The 16,207-nt window shown below is 33.9% G+C and overlaps 2 protein-coding genes across 3 annotated transcripts; both read right to left on the bottom strand.

Annotated features, from left to right (window-relative positions):
* Positions 1-1,900: 1,900 nt before the first annotated feature.
* LOC131955455 (uncharacterized) lies at positions 1,901-12,473 on the bottom strand. Its single transcript, XM_059319594.1, has 18 exons — positions 12,372-12,473; positions 12,093-12,232; positions 11,727-11,873; positions 10,173-10,324; positions 9,478-9,712; positions 9,279-9,384; positions 9,080-9,176; positions 8,783-8,878; positions 8,455-8,505; positions 8,264-8,354; positions 7,799-7,861; positions 7,216-7,395; positions 6,282-6,423; positions 5,847-5,955; positions 4,002-4,074; positions 3,770-3,916; positions 3,393-3,541; positions 1,901-2,230 (listed from the first exon to the last, which is right to left on the bottom strand). Exons 1-18 carry the CDS (start codon positions 12,424-12,426, stop codon positions 1,969-1,971), a joined length of 2,295 nt encoding a protein of 764 aa, XP_059175577.1. The 5' UTR covers positions 12,427-12,473; the 3' UTR covers positions 1,901-1,968.
* Positions 12,474-13,221: 748 nt separating this feature from the next.
* LOC131955451 (uncharacterized) lies at positions 13,222-15,749 on the bottom strand. 2 transcript variants are annotated; one of them, XM_059319589.1, is made up of 8 exons: positions 15,573-15,749; positions 15,011-15,152; positions 14,715-14,823; positions 14,465-14,537; positions 14,203-14,349; positions 13,952-14,100; positions 13,576-13,816; positions 13,222-13,319 (listed from the first exon to the last, which is right to left on the bottom strand). In XM_059319589.1, the coding sequence occupies exons 1-8, from the start codon at positions 15,672-15,674 to the stop codon at positions 13,311-13,313; spliced, it is 972 nt and encodes a 323-aa protein (XP_059175572.1). In that variant the 5' UTR covers positions 15,675-15,749; the 3' UTR covers positions 13,222-13,310. The 2 variants fall into 2 exon arrangements, with proteins under 2 accessions (XP_059175572.1, XP_059175571.1); XM_059319588.1 differs by having other exon boundaries at positions 13,222-13,816.
* Between the last annotated feature and the right edge of the window lie 458 nt (positions 15,750-16,207).

Genomic DNA, 16,207 nt, shown 5'->3' with positions numbered 1-16,207 from the left:
GTGGGTTTCAAGTCACAAGGTGTGACCTTAGGTTTTATCTTTCTGATTTGATAACAAACAATGCAACTTAATCAGCAGAATCAAACGTCTTTATATCAGTATCAGTTTAAGGAATATATCAATGATGATAATCACACAAATACATTCGATCGTTCAAGGCTAATATATGCATTGATATATATGTATATATGTATATAGGCCTATATATATATATATATATATATATATATATATATATATATATATATATATATATATATATATATATATATATATATATATACCTCTATATAAAAAAACGTTTGCAAGGAAAAAGGGGGGGGGGGGGGAAGAAAGAAGGTTGACACTTTTTCCTAGTTCCGCCACTGAAAAAGTGTCTATAAATAACGTTGCGCTTTCTTGCCAATTATTCTTTTTTACTCTGCAATTCACCCTATCCGGGACTCTTCATTACAAAAAGTCAGACAACACTAGCAATTTTTTTCTTTTAATTAAGTGAATTCTTCCCTTTTGTTCTAAATATTGATGGCAAAGATGTTAAAAAGATAAAAGGAAATATATAAGAACAACTACTGTTGAACTCTATCACATCGAGGACGGCCTGGTTAATAGGAATGGGTGGGGACGGAGTGGAAACGTTTGTGTCTCAGCTATTGTAGACTGTAGAGTGTTAGCTGATTTAGCCAAAAACATAGCTATTAATGCTACGGTAGTTAATAAGTGACTACATACACACACAATGTCACTTTATAAAAATCTGTATATATATATATATATATATATATATATATATATATATATATATATATTTATATATATATATATATCTGTATATAATTATATAGGCTATATACAAAGTATAGAGAAAGTCTTGTAATCGTGCAAAAAAAAAATCTAGATTTGCAACGTTTTACACCTCCCTGAGTCTGAAAAATATATAATTTTGCAACCTTGTCCGTGTGTGTGTGTCTGTAAACACGATAACTTGAGTACCGTTACAGCTAGGTTGATGAAACTCCATATATAAGTATTTTATCAAAATCGTAGATCCATATAAACTTTTGAGCGATTTCCAATAACCGGAAGTGGTACTTTTTTCACTTTGAATTTTTCAAAAGCCTAAAATTTGAGTACTATTTCAGATAGATAACTGAAATTTCACATGTAAGTAATAGATCTAATTCTATACCTTCTTTAAAACTTTGAGTAATTTCCGTTGACCGAAAGTAGTAATTTACGCTATTTTCGATATCACAAAAAACTAATGTAAATTTATAAAGTACTAATAATATTGCGCACTATTATGCACATTTTATTTGGCGTTCACTTGGTGTGCAATTCTTTTTCCACGAGATTTTATTCTATTTTAAAAAGTTTAAGTATTTAAAATGAATTAAAAATCATAACTATATCCCGAGTTCCCATCCCCTATTGTTTTATATAAGAACGAGCCGACCCGCGGAATATCATACGCCGCTATTTTATTTTGTTGTTGTTTTTTCTACTTTTCAGTAATTCATAATTTTTGAACTCGACAGTACCAACGCTGCCACTGAAAATATTTCTTTAAAACACTATAAGTAGCTATTTAAGGACGATAACCCCCCTCCCTCCCCTAAAGTAAACTCCACTTATTTACCCCCCTACGTTTAAAATCGTTTCAAACTAAATTATCTGCCCCAAATAGTCGTCACTAAACCCGGCTCTGCTTGTAAACATTTAGCGTGAACCACAGCTCACCAGACCATGTAGGGGTGGGGGTGGTAGGGAGCACGCTTAAAGCTTGTTTTCTAGCGTCTCCCAGAAGAGAATTATATATATAGAATTATAGATAGATATTCGAGAAAGTTTAGGGGAGATCACTCCCAGTTTATTTATTTAATAATTGAATACAGACTACCAAACTTATACATATATATTTTTATTTTTCAAATTTTGTGATCATTCTGTGTATAAAACAATTTAACATTAACTATCTCCGGAGTTTAAAAAACATTTCCTCTCGGCTATGCTGATGAAGCTGAGGTCGGCAGGAGTGTCGCTGGCACTGTTGTCACACTCAACTGTCAGCACCGGCCCCAGCTCCTCCATGAACCTCAGGGTCACGGACTCACGTGCGTTGACGTTGAGCACGATGATGATGTCCTCGTGTGTTTGGTGGATGCTGTAGAAACGTTTGGGCGACAGCGGCACCCACTTGTTCTCCTCACCCAGCAGGATGACCTGAGTTCTGGAATATCAGGGAGGTTGGAACTCATACAAATATCAGCAGAAGTTGGAACTCATACAAATATCAGCAGAAGTTGGAACTTATACAAATATCAGCAGAAGTTGGAACTCATACAAATATCAGTAGAAGTTGGAACTCATACAAATATCAGCAGAAGTTGGAACTCATACAAATATCAGCAGAACAGAAGTTGGAACTCATACAAATATCAGCAGAAGTTGGAACTCATACAAATATCAGCAGAAGTTGGAACTCATACAAATATCAGCAGAACAGAAGTTGGAACTCATACAAATATCAGAAGAAGTTGGAACTCATACAAATATCAGGGAGGTTGGAATTCATACAAATATCAGCAGAACAGAAGTTGGAACTCATACAAATATCAGCAGAACAGAAGTTGGAACTCATACAAATATCAGTAGAACAGAAGTTGGAACTCATACAAATATCAGCAGAACAGAAGTTGGAACTCATGCAAATATCAGTAGAAGTTGGAACTCATACAAATATCAGAAGAAGTTGGAACTCATACAAATATCAGGGAGGTTGGAATTCATACAAATATCAGCAGAACAGAAGTTGGAACTCATACAAATATCAGCAGAACAGAAGTTGGAACTCATACAAATATCAGCAGAACAGAAGTTGGAACTCATACAAATATCAGTAGAACAGAAGTTGGAACTCATACAAATATCAGCAGAACAGAAGTTGGAACTCATACAAATATCAGCAGAACAGAAGTTGGAACTCATACAAATATCAGCAGAAGTTGGAACTCATACAAATATCAGCAGAACAGAAGTTGGAACTCATACAAATATCAGCAGAACAGAAGTTGGAACTCATACAAATATTCATACAACAGGACAGTGTCATTATTGGATATCATCTTTTCTGCAAGTTAGGTCAGACTAATTAAGATGAGTGTAAAACTATAACAATAAAATTAACTAAGAATGAGTGTAAAAAAAATAACACTGAGATGAACTAAGAATGAATGTAAAACTATAACAATAAAATTAACTAAGAATGAGTGTAAAAAAAATAACAATGAGATGAACTAAGAATGAATGTAAAAAAATAACAATGAGATGAACTAAGAATGAGTGTAAAACAATAACAATGAGATGAACTAAAAAATGAAACATCAACAAACCGAACTCCCAGCTGTAGAATTGGAGAAGTGTAGTAGAGACAGAAGTTAGTTGTGGAACATTCCGGTCCAAGTTCTAGTGGGCTGTTATCAGAAAACATAGCTGGCAGTTTACTGGAGTCTGTTCCTGAATAGACAACACTCTTGGGTAGCTGCAAGGTAAATAGGAAATCTTCAGCTTTAAAAGTTGTTCTATCTTAAATTTATTATATCATTAAGCTATTTTTTAACACAAATTTGGGATTTTAATTTTAAATTTCTTTTTTAATTAATTATTAAAAAACAATTAATAGTAAATGGTATAATTTAACCAAAAGAAACAATTACAATATTAGTTAATTATTCTGCCTTATACACAAAGCAGCAGTAAAAAAAATCACCTGTCCAAAAGTCCAGCCATTAGAAGGTTTGAGGGAGTATTCATTGGACATTTCTGCAGCCAAGACTATACCAAAAATCAAGCCAGAAATATTGCTGTAAGTTGTGTAGACCTCCCCCACAGGCCCAGGGTAGGAAAGGAAAGCTCTCTAAAAATAATTTTAAATAACAGTTAGCAAACACAGAAAGTGTTAAGGTTTTATTAATTAACAGATGACATTTAAAAAATTTCACCTTTATCATTTGATCATCAATAGCTGTAGCGGGGACACTGGGCTGTAAGATTTTACCATCAGAGTCACAGCATCTGAAACATCATAAAATCATCAAGGATAATTTAATTATTTTAAACATAGCTGTGCTGTAATCTACAATATTGATACTTTAACCGTTATATTAACTGTGAAATTAAAAACACATTTTTAAAGATAAAAAACAAAACTATTAGTGATCAGTTACAATACTGGCAAGCCATTTGGGATCTACTTTATCGCTGATATAGCTATACTATGCTAAACCTGTCACTAATCCTAACTTTATCCCTGACTCTAACAGTGATACAGACAGGAAAAATTGTATATAGGCCTACATTACTACTGGGATTCTCTGTAGTGCCCTAAAACTTCACGTAATTGTAACATATTAATATTACTATATGTGTATAAACAATTCATCCCCAGCTCATTTAAGAAACTTATTGCAACAGAAAAAATGAAAAAATATCAGGAATAAGCTCATGAGAAATGCCAATGTAATGTTGATGAAATAAACCACATAAGTAGTATAATGTTGATGTAATGTGTATAAAATAAACCTCATGAGTAGTGTAGTATTAATGTAGTGTTGATAAAATAAACCTCATGAGTAGAGTAGTGTTGATGTAATGTTGATAAAATAAACCTCATGAGTAGTGTAGTGTTGATGTAATGTTGATAAAATAAACCTCATGAGTAGTGTAGTGTTGATGTAATGTTGATAAAATAAACCTCATGAGTAGTGTAGTGTTGATGTAATGTTGATAAAATAAACCTCATGAGTAGTGTAGTGTTGATGTAATGTTGATAAAATAAAACTCATGAGTAGTGTGGTGTTGATGTAATGTTGATGTAATGTTGATATAATGTTGATAAAATAAACCTCATGAGTAGTGTAGTGTTGATGTAGTGTTGATGTAATGTTGATAAAATAAACCTCATGAGTAGTGTAGTGTTGATTTAGTGTTGATGTAATGTTGATAAAATAAACCTCATGAGTAGTGTAGTGTTGATGTAATGTTGATAAAATAAACCTCATGAGTAGTGTAGTGTTGATGTAATGTTGATAAAATAAACCTCATGAGTAGTGTAGTGTTGATGTAGTGTTGATGTAATGTTGATAAAATAAACCTCATGAGTAGTGTAGTGTTGATGTAATGTTGATAAAATAAAACTCATGAGTAGTGTGGTGTTGATGTAATGTTGATGTAATGTTGATAAAATAAACCTCATAAGTAGTGTAGTGTTGATGTAATGTTGATAAAATAAACCTCATGAGTAGTGTAGTGTTGATGTAATGTTGATGAAATAAAACTCATGAGTAGTGTGGTGTTGATGTAATGTTGATAAAATAAAACTCATGAGTAGTGTGGTGTTGATGTAATGTTGATGTAATGTTGATGTAATGTTGATAAAAGAAACCTCATAAGTAGTGTAGTGTTGATGTAATGTTGATAAAATAAACCTCATGAGTAGTGTAGTGTTGATGTAGTGTTGATGTAATGTTGATAAAATAAACCTCATGAGTAGTGTAGTGTTGATGTAGTGTTGATGTAATGTTGATAAAATAAACCTCATGAGTAGTGTAGTGTTGATGTAATGTTGATAAAATAAAACTCATGAGTAGTGTGGTGTTGATGTAATGTTGATGTAATGTTGATATAATGTTGATAAAATAAACCTCATGAGTAGTGTAGTGTTGATGTAATGTTGATAAAATAAAACTCATGAGTAGTGTTGTGTTGATGTAATGTTGATATAATGTTGATAAAAAATAAACCTCATGAGTAGTGTAGTGTTGATGTAATGTTGATAAAAAATAAACCTCATAAGTAGTGTAGTGTTGATAAAACCAATGCCGTCACCAGGTCCCACTGGGCCAGTGCTGAGTGTTGATATCACACTGTTGAGTCCTGTGTGTTTCTCTGTTTTTACTGCACAGACAAGTGTGAAAAGTAGGAACACAATGACGTGTAACATAACATTTTAAAGGAACAAAATCTGTAACATAACATTTTAAAGGAACAAAATATGTAACATAACATTTTAAAGGAACAAGTGAAGCTAATATTAATGTTTACAAACACACTAATCATCATTTACACAAAAACAGTTGAAAGTTCAGTTTAGTATACAGATAACACAGTACACAATCACCAACCTCAATAAAAAATATTTGAACACAATGACCAATCTCCATAACAAATATTTGAACACAATGACCAACCTCAATAACAAATATTTGAACACAATGACCAACCTCCATAAGGACTTCCTGCCTGGACTTCTGTTGTCCAGAACGTGTCCTTGAATGGTGCCACGCCCACAGCATCAGCAAACATGGAGGAGATGCCGATGTCCCACTGTCTGCCCCCTGGTTGGTAGTCACCACTGACTCGGGCCTAGGGTGGACAATAGAGGGACATTGTGATGGTGATGTGGACATTTAAAAAAAATATGATTGGACATTTGTTCAGGGTCCATGTAATAACGGCTCAAGGTCTCAAGTGACCTGTGTGGTCAAGACCTCCAATGACCTGTGTTACAGTAGGTCAAGGTCACCACTGACCTGTGTTACAGAGGTCAAGGTCACCACTGACCTGTGTGGTCAAGACCTCCACTGACCTGTGTGGTCAAGACCTCCACTGACCTGTGTGGTCAAGACCTCCAATGACCTGTGTTACTGTAGGTCAAGACCTCCATTGAGCTGTGTTACAGTAGGTCAAGGTCACCACTGACCTGTGTGGTCAAGACCTCCACTGACCTGTGTGGTCAAGACCTCCTCTGACGTGTGTTACAGTAGGTCAAGATCTCCACTGACCTGTGTTACAGTAGGTCAAGATCTCCACTGACCTGTGTTACAGTAGGTCAAGATCTCCACTGACCTGTGTTACAGTAGGTCAAGACCTCCACTGACCTGTGTGGTCAAGGTCACCACTGACCTGTGTTACAGTAGGTCAAGACCTCCACTGACCTGTGTGGTCAAGACCTCTACTGACCTGTGTTACAGTAGGTCAAGACCTCCACTGACCTGTGTGGTCAAACCTCTACTGACCTGTGTGGTCAAGACCTTCACTGACCTGTGTTACAGTAGGTCAAGACCTCCACTGACCTGTGTGGTCAAGACCTCCACTGACCTGTGTTACAGTAGGTCAAGACCTCCACTGACCTGTGTGGTCAAGGTCACCACTGACCTGTGTTACAGTAGGTATCTCCAGAGACTGCAGAATGTGCCTGCTGTATGACATGCAGTATTGGATCCCTATAGTCTTGTAAGCTTCAGCGCCTTTCCCCATCCCAACCAACCATCTGCGCCCCACAAACAGGTCGGACTGCAGAATTTTGTTTTCGTCAGTTTCTTTGTCCAGCCAATCCTGTCAGTGCCAGGAAAAACAAAATTATAAATTTTAACAAATAAAACAAGTTAAACATAAAGTAAATTTTCAAAAAAAGGAGAGCCAATAATAGTGAGACTTTCTAGTCACCTACCTGCTCATACATAATGAATGTACCATGGTCACCTACCTGATCGTACATAATAAATGTGACATTGCCACCTACCTGCTCGTACATAATGAATGTGACATTGTCACCTACCTGCTCATACATAATGAATGTGACATTGTCACCTACCTGCTCATACATAATGAATGTGACATTGCCACCTACCTGCTCATACATAATGAATGTAACATTGTCACCTACCTGCTCGTACATAATAAATGTGACATTATCACCTACCTGCTCATACATAATAAATGTGACATGGCCACCTACCTGCTCATACATAATAAATGGTCCCCACTGCTGGGTCATATTAAACAGATCCAACCAAAATTGCTGAAAATAAAGTTGAAAATTTTTAAAATTTACATTGTGCATGTATTTTATGGGGAAAAAAAAAACCTTAGTAGAATTTTAAAACACCTGTGATAAGCAAGGAAAAACAAAGCCAAAACTTTTTAACTTGACAAGTTTGCTGACAAAAATAGCTATATAATGGCTTTTTGTCTGTTTTTTTTTACATAAAAATAGAAAATTAAATCTAGCTTTGATTTTTCCGCACAAAATTATGTAGGCCTTAATTTAAACTGTAGTACAACAATTTTACAACAATTATTTACTTATAATTTTAAGATTAGTAAATATTATTTAGAGAACAATCAAAACTGATGGGGAAAAAAAGCCTTTTACAGGCAAAATACTGAAAAATAACATTGGGCCAAAAATAAACCAACTTACATCATCATCAGGTACAGCCAGTCCTGAACTATGGTCTGGTATAAAGTTGTACCTGCCTCCGTTGTACCTGGCATAGGGGGTGGCGCTGTCCCTTTAAATAAAACAAAAACACACAAGTTATATGGCAGCCATCTGGTTTATTAATCTTTCAAAGATTAAATGTGTTGCATGATTGGAAAATGGCAACTTACCAAAAGCGATTATGGCAAGTAAATGGCAACTTGGTCTGGTCAGATAAATATCTGAAATAAAAGTCCAAAACAAAAAAATCATATTGTTTTAGACCTACATAGTAAAGTATGTAGTATTCAGATACAAATGTATAATGTAATACACATATTTAGGCTAATGTAATTCTATTGATTCAATTGTTAAGGCTTAAAATAATTGGTTTCTATGCAGTTATTTTTGCAGTGCTTTCTAATGTAATGATTTACTAACTACCCAAAGATTTCTACAATTTAATAAACAATGGCTTAACTCTGGAATGTGGAATATTGGAACCCATTATTTACTCACTTGAAGCCATCAGGTATAGTCTCAGGTGTGGGTGTCCAGGTGAGCACGCCTGATGTTTTACCTTTAGCATACCACCAGGAATCATACTGAGTGTACCTGTAGGTAGATAGGTCAAAACAACGTGAACAAAAATATTCTGTGAACATGCAGAAAACCACAAGTAAAATAATAATAATTTAATTTTAATTTATTTTACACAACTTTTAAGGAAAAAAAAAACATTGGGATAGAACAAATTAAATGTAAAAAAAAAACACAAGATAAGCAGAACAGTTTTAACAGTATAAAATTAAATACTTGAATGGTATTTTCTGAGCGTTGATGTAGTTGACTGCATCTAGCATTGTCTTCTCATAGTTTTTGCCTTCTTCAGTGTGGTAGTAGTAGTAGGCACCTTAAGGGTTTAAACATTTTTTAAATTAGTAAAAAATAAATGCACGGCCCACAGGTTAAATATAATAATTTTTATTTAACAACGGCTAAGCCCAGCGCTCACCATTATCTGTCCAATACCCCATGTAATTCAGTGTAATACCATATGCCCTGTGTTCCAGATTTTTGTTGTACCAGAACTTCAGAAGTTCTCCCCATCCTTTCATAGCCTGCAAGACACAGAAAACAAAGTTTGTTGAGAACAAGTTTGTAAGATGCTTACTTCTGCCCTAATTAAATGTTTATTTAATGAACACGTTGACCTGGTTTATCCCTTGGTTGCTGTAATACACAATAAAATCTATGCTGTAGTTGCTAGGGACGCTGTCAACAAGTCCCATAATTCCATAGGACAACTCCTGCCTGACCAGTGAGATTTGGTTAGATGCTGCCATAAACTGACTCATAGGGGACACAACCAATGCATTACTTGAGTTGTCGAACAGTACCAGTGGTCCCCCTTCAATTCCTGTAGTTATTGAAGCTAACGGGTTATATCTGTAACATGAACACAAGTATTAATTGGTTTCTGTGCTTAAATAGAGTGGGTCTATGTATAACAAACAACAAATAGATATACTAGAATCAATAACAAAATAGGTCAATGTGTAAAAAATGCTAAATAATAATACATAATAAAACTAACTATTCTGACAATGCATTTATGAACAGGGCTATACAATATTTACAAACATAGTGAATTTTTAAATATCTTTTTACATATGCACTGTCAAACTATTCTAGCACTTTATAATAAAACAACATTTATTCTTTTTTTTTAAACAAAAGATTTTAAACAAAATATTAATTCTTAAGTGTTTTGTCATAAAGATGTTTAGATAACAAAAAATGTATAAAGTAATAAAAATTTAAATTTTAACATTTAAACTAATTATGAATTTAAAGGCTTTTATTTCTTCAATCTTTCATGAGTGAAAGCTGTATAAGACATGTGAACCTTCCAACACTGAGCTTGCTGTATCCAGCCATGTCTCCACCATAGGCCACATAGCCAAGATCAGCATCTGAGGTTGTTCTAAATGTCGGGAATCCACTGATGACATGCTTGGAGTCTGGGGCTGATGTTTTTGTTGCTGTGTTTTGATAAGTCTAAAATGACGAAACAAATCTAACTTTACTATAATTATATACCAAGAGTTGTGGCACAACATCACTGAATACTATCCTGATATGGCAGGTTTCAGTGTCTGTAAGGGCAACTTTTGTATACAACAGGTCATGTTCTCTTTTTTATACAACAGGTCATATTCTCTTTTGTATACAACAGGTCATATTCTCTTTTTTATACAATAAGTCATATTATCTTTTGTATACAACAGGTCATGTTCTCTTTTTTATACAACAGGTCATATTCTCTTTTGTATACAACAGGTCATATTCTCTTTGGTATACAACAGGTCATATTCTCTTTGGTATACAACAGGTCATATTCTCTTTGGTATACAACAGGTCATATTCTCTTTGGTATACAGCAGGTCATATTCTCTTTTTTATACAACAGGTCATATTCTCTTTTTTATACAACAGGTCATATTCTCTTTTGTATACAACAGGTCATATTCTCTTTGGTATACAACAGGTCATATTCTCTTTGGTATACAACAGGTCATATTCTCTTTGGTATACAGCAGGTCATATTCTCTTTTTTATACAACAGGTCATATTCTCTTTTTTATACAACAGGTCATATTCTCTTTTGTATACAACAGGTCATATTCTCTTTGGTATACAACAGGTCATATTCTCTTTGGTATACAACAGGTCATATTCTCTTTTGTATACAATAGGTCATATTCTTTAAAAAAAAAAAAAAGGTCATATTCTCTTTTGTATACAATTTGGCATATTCTCTTTTTTATTTAACAGGTCATATTCTCTTTTTTATTTAACAGGTCATATTCTCTTTTTTATACAACAGGTCATATTCTCTTTTCTATAAAACAGGTCATATTCTCTTTTGTATAATAAATTGAAATAAACATGGTGTCACTATATAGGATGGCATGGTCAGATGGTAGAGCACAATAAAAACATTCTAGAGTGCACCCAAACCCACTAGTTCAGTGTATTGAAGGTAAGGCATCTGGCCATTGTAGCTCCATAAACTCTACTTTATCTGCCTAAGTCACGGTTTACTTACTTTATAAGAACTTAAGAACTCATGAACAGTGAGCATTGAAAAAGTAATTAATATTAATGTTCAGGATTAACATTAATCATATGTGAAAACTGTTAAACATAAAGTTATCTAAAACACCAAAAAACAAAAGTTCATAAGTCTATGTGATATAAAGACATCTTAACCAACTAATATAGCAGGACAAATCTGTCTTAACCAACTTAGTTTTCCACAGTTGAGTATAGTGCTGTGTATTTCATATTTGTAGAGCAAGAGGACTGAACCCACCTGTAAGGGGACTGAACCCACCTGTAAGGGGACTGAACCCACCTGTAAGGGGACTGAACCCACCTGTAAGGGGACTGAACCCACCTGTGAGAATATAATGAAAGGAAGGTCTGGGACAGTGTAAATCTTGATGGAAGCTGTCACTGACAGGGTCCCAGCCTGGTAAATAAAATTTGTGTTCTGCCAAAGTCCGAGCCGGTCATAGCCTGATGTCGCTGTTGTGCTCATTAGCTGAGAGGTAAATAATTAAATTATTAATTGTGGTGATTAAATAATGATTTTTTCATTAGCTACAAACAAACAACAACATAATAATTCTGGTTAAAGTTGCCTGAAGCATTGAATCTTGATTTAAAAAAAATTATTTTGATGTTTAAAATCTAATATTGTAACCTTATGAGACTATAGTGAGCTACAAAAATCTAGCAATAGAGAAAGATAAATCAAAACCTTTAATGAATTGTCGGCATTGGTAAACTGTTTTTGGTCATTGTTAAAAAAGGTGGCACCACTAGTTAGCCATGCAACGCCATTGACTCGCACGCGGTAGGTTCCATTTGTGATGACATCAATAACAAGTTGTTGGCTCGCTGAAAGGGGAAACAAGAATTCTTTTTGTTGTCTGATATTAGGTGAAGATTTTTTCCAATTGTCTTAATTAGAATAATCTGTATAATTATAATTAATAAACTTAAGAAGAAATAAGATTTAAAAGATTTTTTTACTTACTGACAGCTATAAAAGTACTGAATAGTGCCACAGAAAGAAGGACTGACAGAAACATATTTCCGTTACTCTGGGATCAACTAAAAAACTGATGTCTCAGTTTCTACTAACAAAATGTAGATAGTAGATAAATGTCTCTAGGTTTCAGATATATCATATGACTATTTATCTATAGATTACTTTAAGTACCTGCAATCTCTATTCTTAAATATTATCAATACTTAAACTTTGTGCTATAATAGGTCTACTGTAAAAAAAGTTATTAGAGATAATAACTTTCTTTGGTAGTAGATAACAATATAAAGGCCAAAGAATATTGCTGAAAAGTTAGGAAATAACAGCACTCATTTACTAGTTGCATCGAGTCAGTTAATTAAAAATAATTATATTTTTAACTTTGCCCAATTGTAAAAGTTTAATTAAATTTAAAAGATTTTAAAAAAATTAATTGAATTTTTAAAAAAATATTTTAATAATTAGGCCTATTATAATTTTTTTCCTCGTCAAATCTGTAAAACAAGTGGTTACATGACAGATTAAATAAATTAATCTCTTGTTAACAATCTCCATAATTAGTCAAAGTTATTTCAAGATAAAGAATTTTATAAGATTGGTGATAAACATTGATTATATCACTCACTATTTAAGCCCCAGTCAAATTTTTAGTCAAAGAACTTTAATTGTTGACCTCTTAAAAAAAAATGCTTTTTTAAGCTAGTAAATATAAATGTTAAATGCATCATTATTTTTTTCCCTTTTATTTTCTTTAGCAATGAAAACAGCTTGTATTTTAAAACAGTTATATAAATCAAAATATAAACAAATTTTAAAATAATTTCTTTTAATACTGCATAATGTTTAAGAAAAACACAAAATCAAAGGCACATTGTTAAATTTTGTAAAAGTTTTACTAAATAAAGAATGAAGGCTGTATTGAAGCAACTATTGAAGGTAACATTTTTTCTCAACAAGACTTATAAAGCTGTGTGTGTTTGTATTGAAGCCACTATTGAAGGTAACATTTTTTCTCAACAAGACTTATAAAGCTGTGTGTGTTTGTATTGAAGCAACTATTGAAGGTAACATTTTTTCTCAGCAAGACTTATAAAGCTGTGTGTGTTTGTATTGAAGCAACTATTGAAGGTAACATTTTTTCTCAGCAAGATTTATAAAGCTGTGTGTGTTTGTATTAAAGCAACTATTGAAGGTAACATTTTTTCTCAGCCAGACTTATAAAGCTGTGTGTTGCTGGTGTGGAACTTTTGCTGTTGTCACAAACAACAGTCAGGACGGGCCCACTGTCCTGCAGGTACCTGAAGTACACAGTTTCCTCTGGGTTTACATACACACTGACTATGATGTCCTCGCTGCTTTGATTTATCCCTAAAAATCTTTTGCTGGACAGCGGAACCCACTTGTTTTCTTCACCCAACAGGATGACCTTTGAACTGATGTAAACAAAAAATGATGCAGAATATTACTTATTTAAAAAAAAAATTATTTGTAAAATGATCATTTTAAAGAATTTCAATAAAGTTTATTTAAAAAACACAGGTTAATCATAATTGAAATGAGTTAAGGACCTTGAAGAAAGCTGTAGAACTGGGGAAGTGTAGTACAGGCAGAAATTCACAGCCGAACATTCAGGACCTAACTTTAGAGGGTTGTCATCAGAAAATGTTTGCGGAGCTGGGGTTGGGCTGGTGCCTGAATAGATAACATTCTGTGGTAGCTGAAAAACAAAAAAAAATTACATTAAACTTAAGCATTACAAGATGATACTGCAGTAAAGAAGTTGATAGCAACATTTTTTTTTTAAAAAACCATTTTCAACCTGTGCTAAAGTCCAGCCGTTAGATGGTGTGAGTGAGTACTGGTTGATCATCTCCGCAGCCAGGACTATACCAAACAGGAAACCAGAAATATTGCTATATGTTGTATAGACCTCTCCTTCTGGACCAGGATAGGAAGGGAAGGCACTCTGTGGAAAAAGTAAAAAAATAAATCAGCTATAAACAAAAGTGGTAAGAGGAAAGTAAGTACAAATTTAAATTATTGAAAAATAAATATTTGTACTGTTAAAATAATTCTCATGCCTTTTTAATTTGATCATCAACTGCTGTTAATGGCTTGCTTGGCTGTAAAATTTTGCCACTAGAATCACAACACCTGAAGTTAAAGTTTTTTATCTTAGATGATGCAAAGCTTCCTGTGTTCGCTAATCCTTCATTATTTAAACAATATGTGTCGGAAAAATAAGCATAATAAACAAATTACCAAATTTGTTTCAAAGATACCAAAATGGTAAAGAGAAAATTAAAATAGACACTTTTTATAACAACATACCTCATCAGTAGAGTTTTATTTACCAAGCCAATACCATCTCCAATAGCAACTGGCCCAGTGCTAAGAGTGGCTATAAGACTATTCAACATTGTCTGCTTTTCAGTTTTGTCTTGTGGTGTTATGAAAATAAAAACAGTTTAAGAGGAGGGGTATAAAGTGTATTTATCAAAATATCAATTTTAACATTGTGTGATACATTTTAGCACAAGAGAATTTGACCATTGTCCCATTAAACTATATTTAACATCACAAGATACATTTTCAGCACATGACCATTGTCCCACCCAACAACTCACCTTTGTAAGGACTACCAGGTTGAATTTCTGTTGTCCAGAACGTGTCCTTGAAAGGTGCCAGACCAACAGCATCAGCAAACATGGAGGTGATGCCAATGTCCCATTGTTTACCTCCTGGAGAGTAATCTCTACTGACCCGTGCCTTAAAAAAAAGCAGAAATCACAAAGCAATCTAGAGTGGTGTCCCCCACAATAATGTCTCTTACACAGAAACTCTTGCAAAATTTAAAAAAGGAACTTTCAAAACTACACATCCTTTTAAAATTAAATAATTATGACAAGGTAAGTTTTGCCATTACAAATTGTTAATAATAAATATACTTGTTTATATAAGACCAAATTTTCAACCCTATTCACTCATATACTAGTAAGGGCAACAACAAAATTAATTGTCATTCAAGAATTGCATGGAATAACTAAAAGAATGAAGTCTTAGAGATTGTGCCAAGCTGTCACCTGTGTCACAGTGCCTATACAATATCCTGGATGACAGTGCCACAACCTGCATGGCAGTGCCACTACCTGTATGACAGTGCTACTAGCTGTATGTCAGTGCTACTACCTGTGTGACAGTGCTAATCTCCAATGACTGCAGAATGTGTTGACTTGTTGCTGTGCAGTATTGTATCTCAATGTTTTTGTAGGCTGAAGCTCCCCTCCCCATACCCACAAGCCAACGCCGCCCAAGCTCTAGATCAGTGAGAAGAATTTGGTTTAGCTCTGTCTCTCTGCTAAGCCAGTCCTGAAGGTAAAGAAAGACACAAATTACAAGCTAGTTGTACTGCTGATCATGGCCACTTATGTATTTTTTATTATATTTTTTATTTTATGTTTTCTTTACATACCTGTTCACTAACAAGTGTACATACATGTTCACTAACAAGTGTACATACCTGTTCACTAACAAGTGTACATACCTGTTCATTGACAAGTGTACATACATGTTCACTGACAAGTGTACATACCTGTTCATTGACAAGTGTACATACCTGTTTACTGACAAGTGTACATACCTGTTTACTGACAAGTGTACATACCTGTTCATTGACAAGTGTACATACCTGTTTACTGACAAGTGTACATACCTGTTTACTGACAAGTGTACATACCTGTCTACTGACAAGTGTACATACATGTTCACTGACAAGTGTACATACCTGTTCACTAACAAGTGTACATACCTGTTTACTGACAAGT

The sequence above is a fragment of the Physella acuta genome, unplaced genomic scaffold (genome assembly GCF_028476545.2).
Source record: "Physella acuta isolate Inbredline_101_S28 unplaced genomic scaffold, ASM2847654v3 ptg001066l, whole genome shotgun sequence".
NCBI classification, from domain to species: domain Eukaryota; kingdom Metazoa; phylum Mollusca; class Gastropoda; family Physidae; genus Physella; species Physella acuta.
The sequence above is the reverse complement of the archived record's forward strand: the minus strand, read 5'-3'. Positions and strand labels throughout refer to the sequence as shown.

Excerpts from the sequence above, each read along its gene's own strand:
- LOC131955451 (XM_059319588.1), bottom strand. The coding sequence starts at position 15,674 with ATGGGGAGGGGAGCTTCAGCCTACAAAAACATTGAGATACAATACTGC. Across the intron at positions 15,153-15,572 it reads AGATTAGCACTGTCACACAG|GCACGGGTCAGTAGAGATTA; the intron begins GTAGTAGCACTG and ends CTTTTTTTTAAG. Across the intron at positions 14,350-14,464 it reads TTGATGATCAAATTAAAAAG|AGTGCCTTCCCTTCCTATCC; the intron begins GCATGAGAATTA and ends CTTTTTCCACAG.
- LOC131955455 (XM_059319594.1), bottom strand. The coding sequence starts at position 12,426 with ATGTTTCTGTCAGTCCTTCTTTCTGTGGCACTATTCAGTACTTTTATA. Across the intron at positions 11,874-12,092 it reads ATGCCGACAATTCATTAAAG|CTAATGAGCACAACAGCGAC; the intron begins GTTTTGATTTAT and ends TTTACCTCTCAG. Across the intron at positions 3,917-4,001 it reads TTGATGATCAAATGATAAAG|AGAGCTTTCCTTTCCTACCC; the intron begins GTGAAATTTTTT and ends AATTATTTTTAG.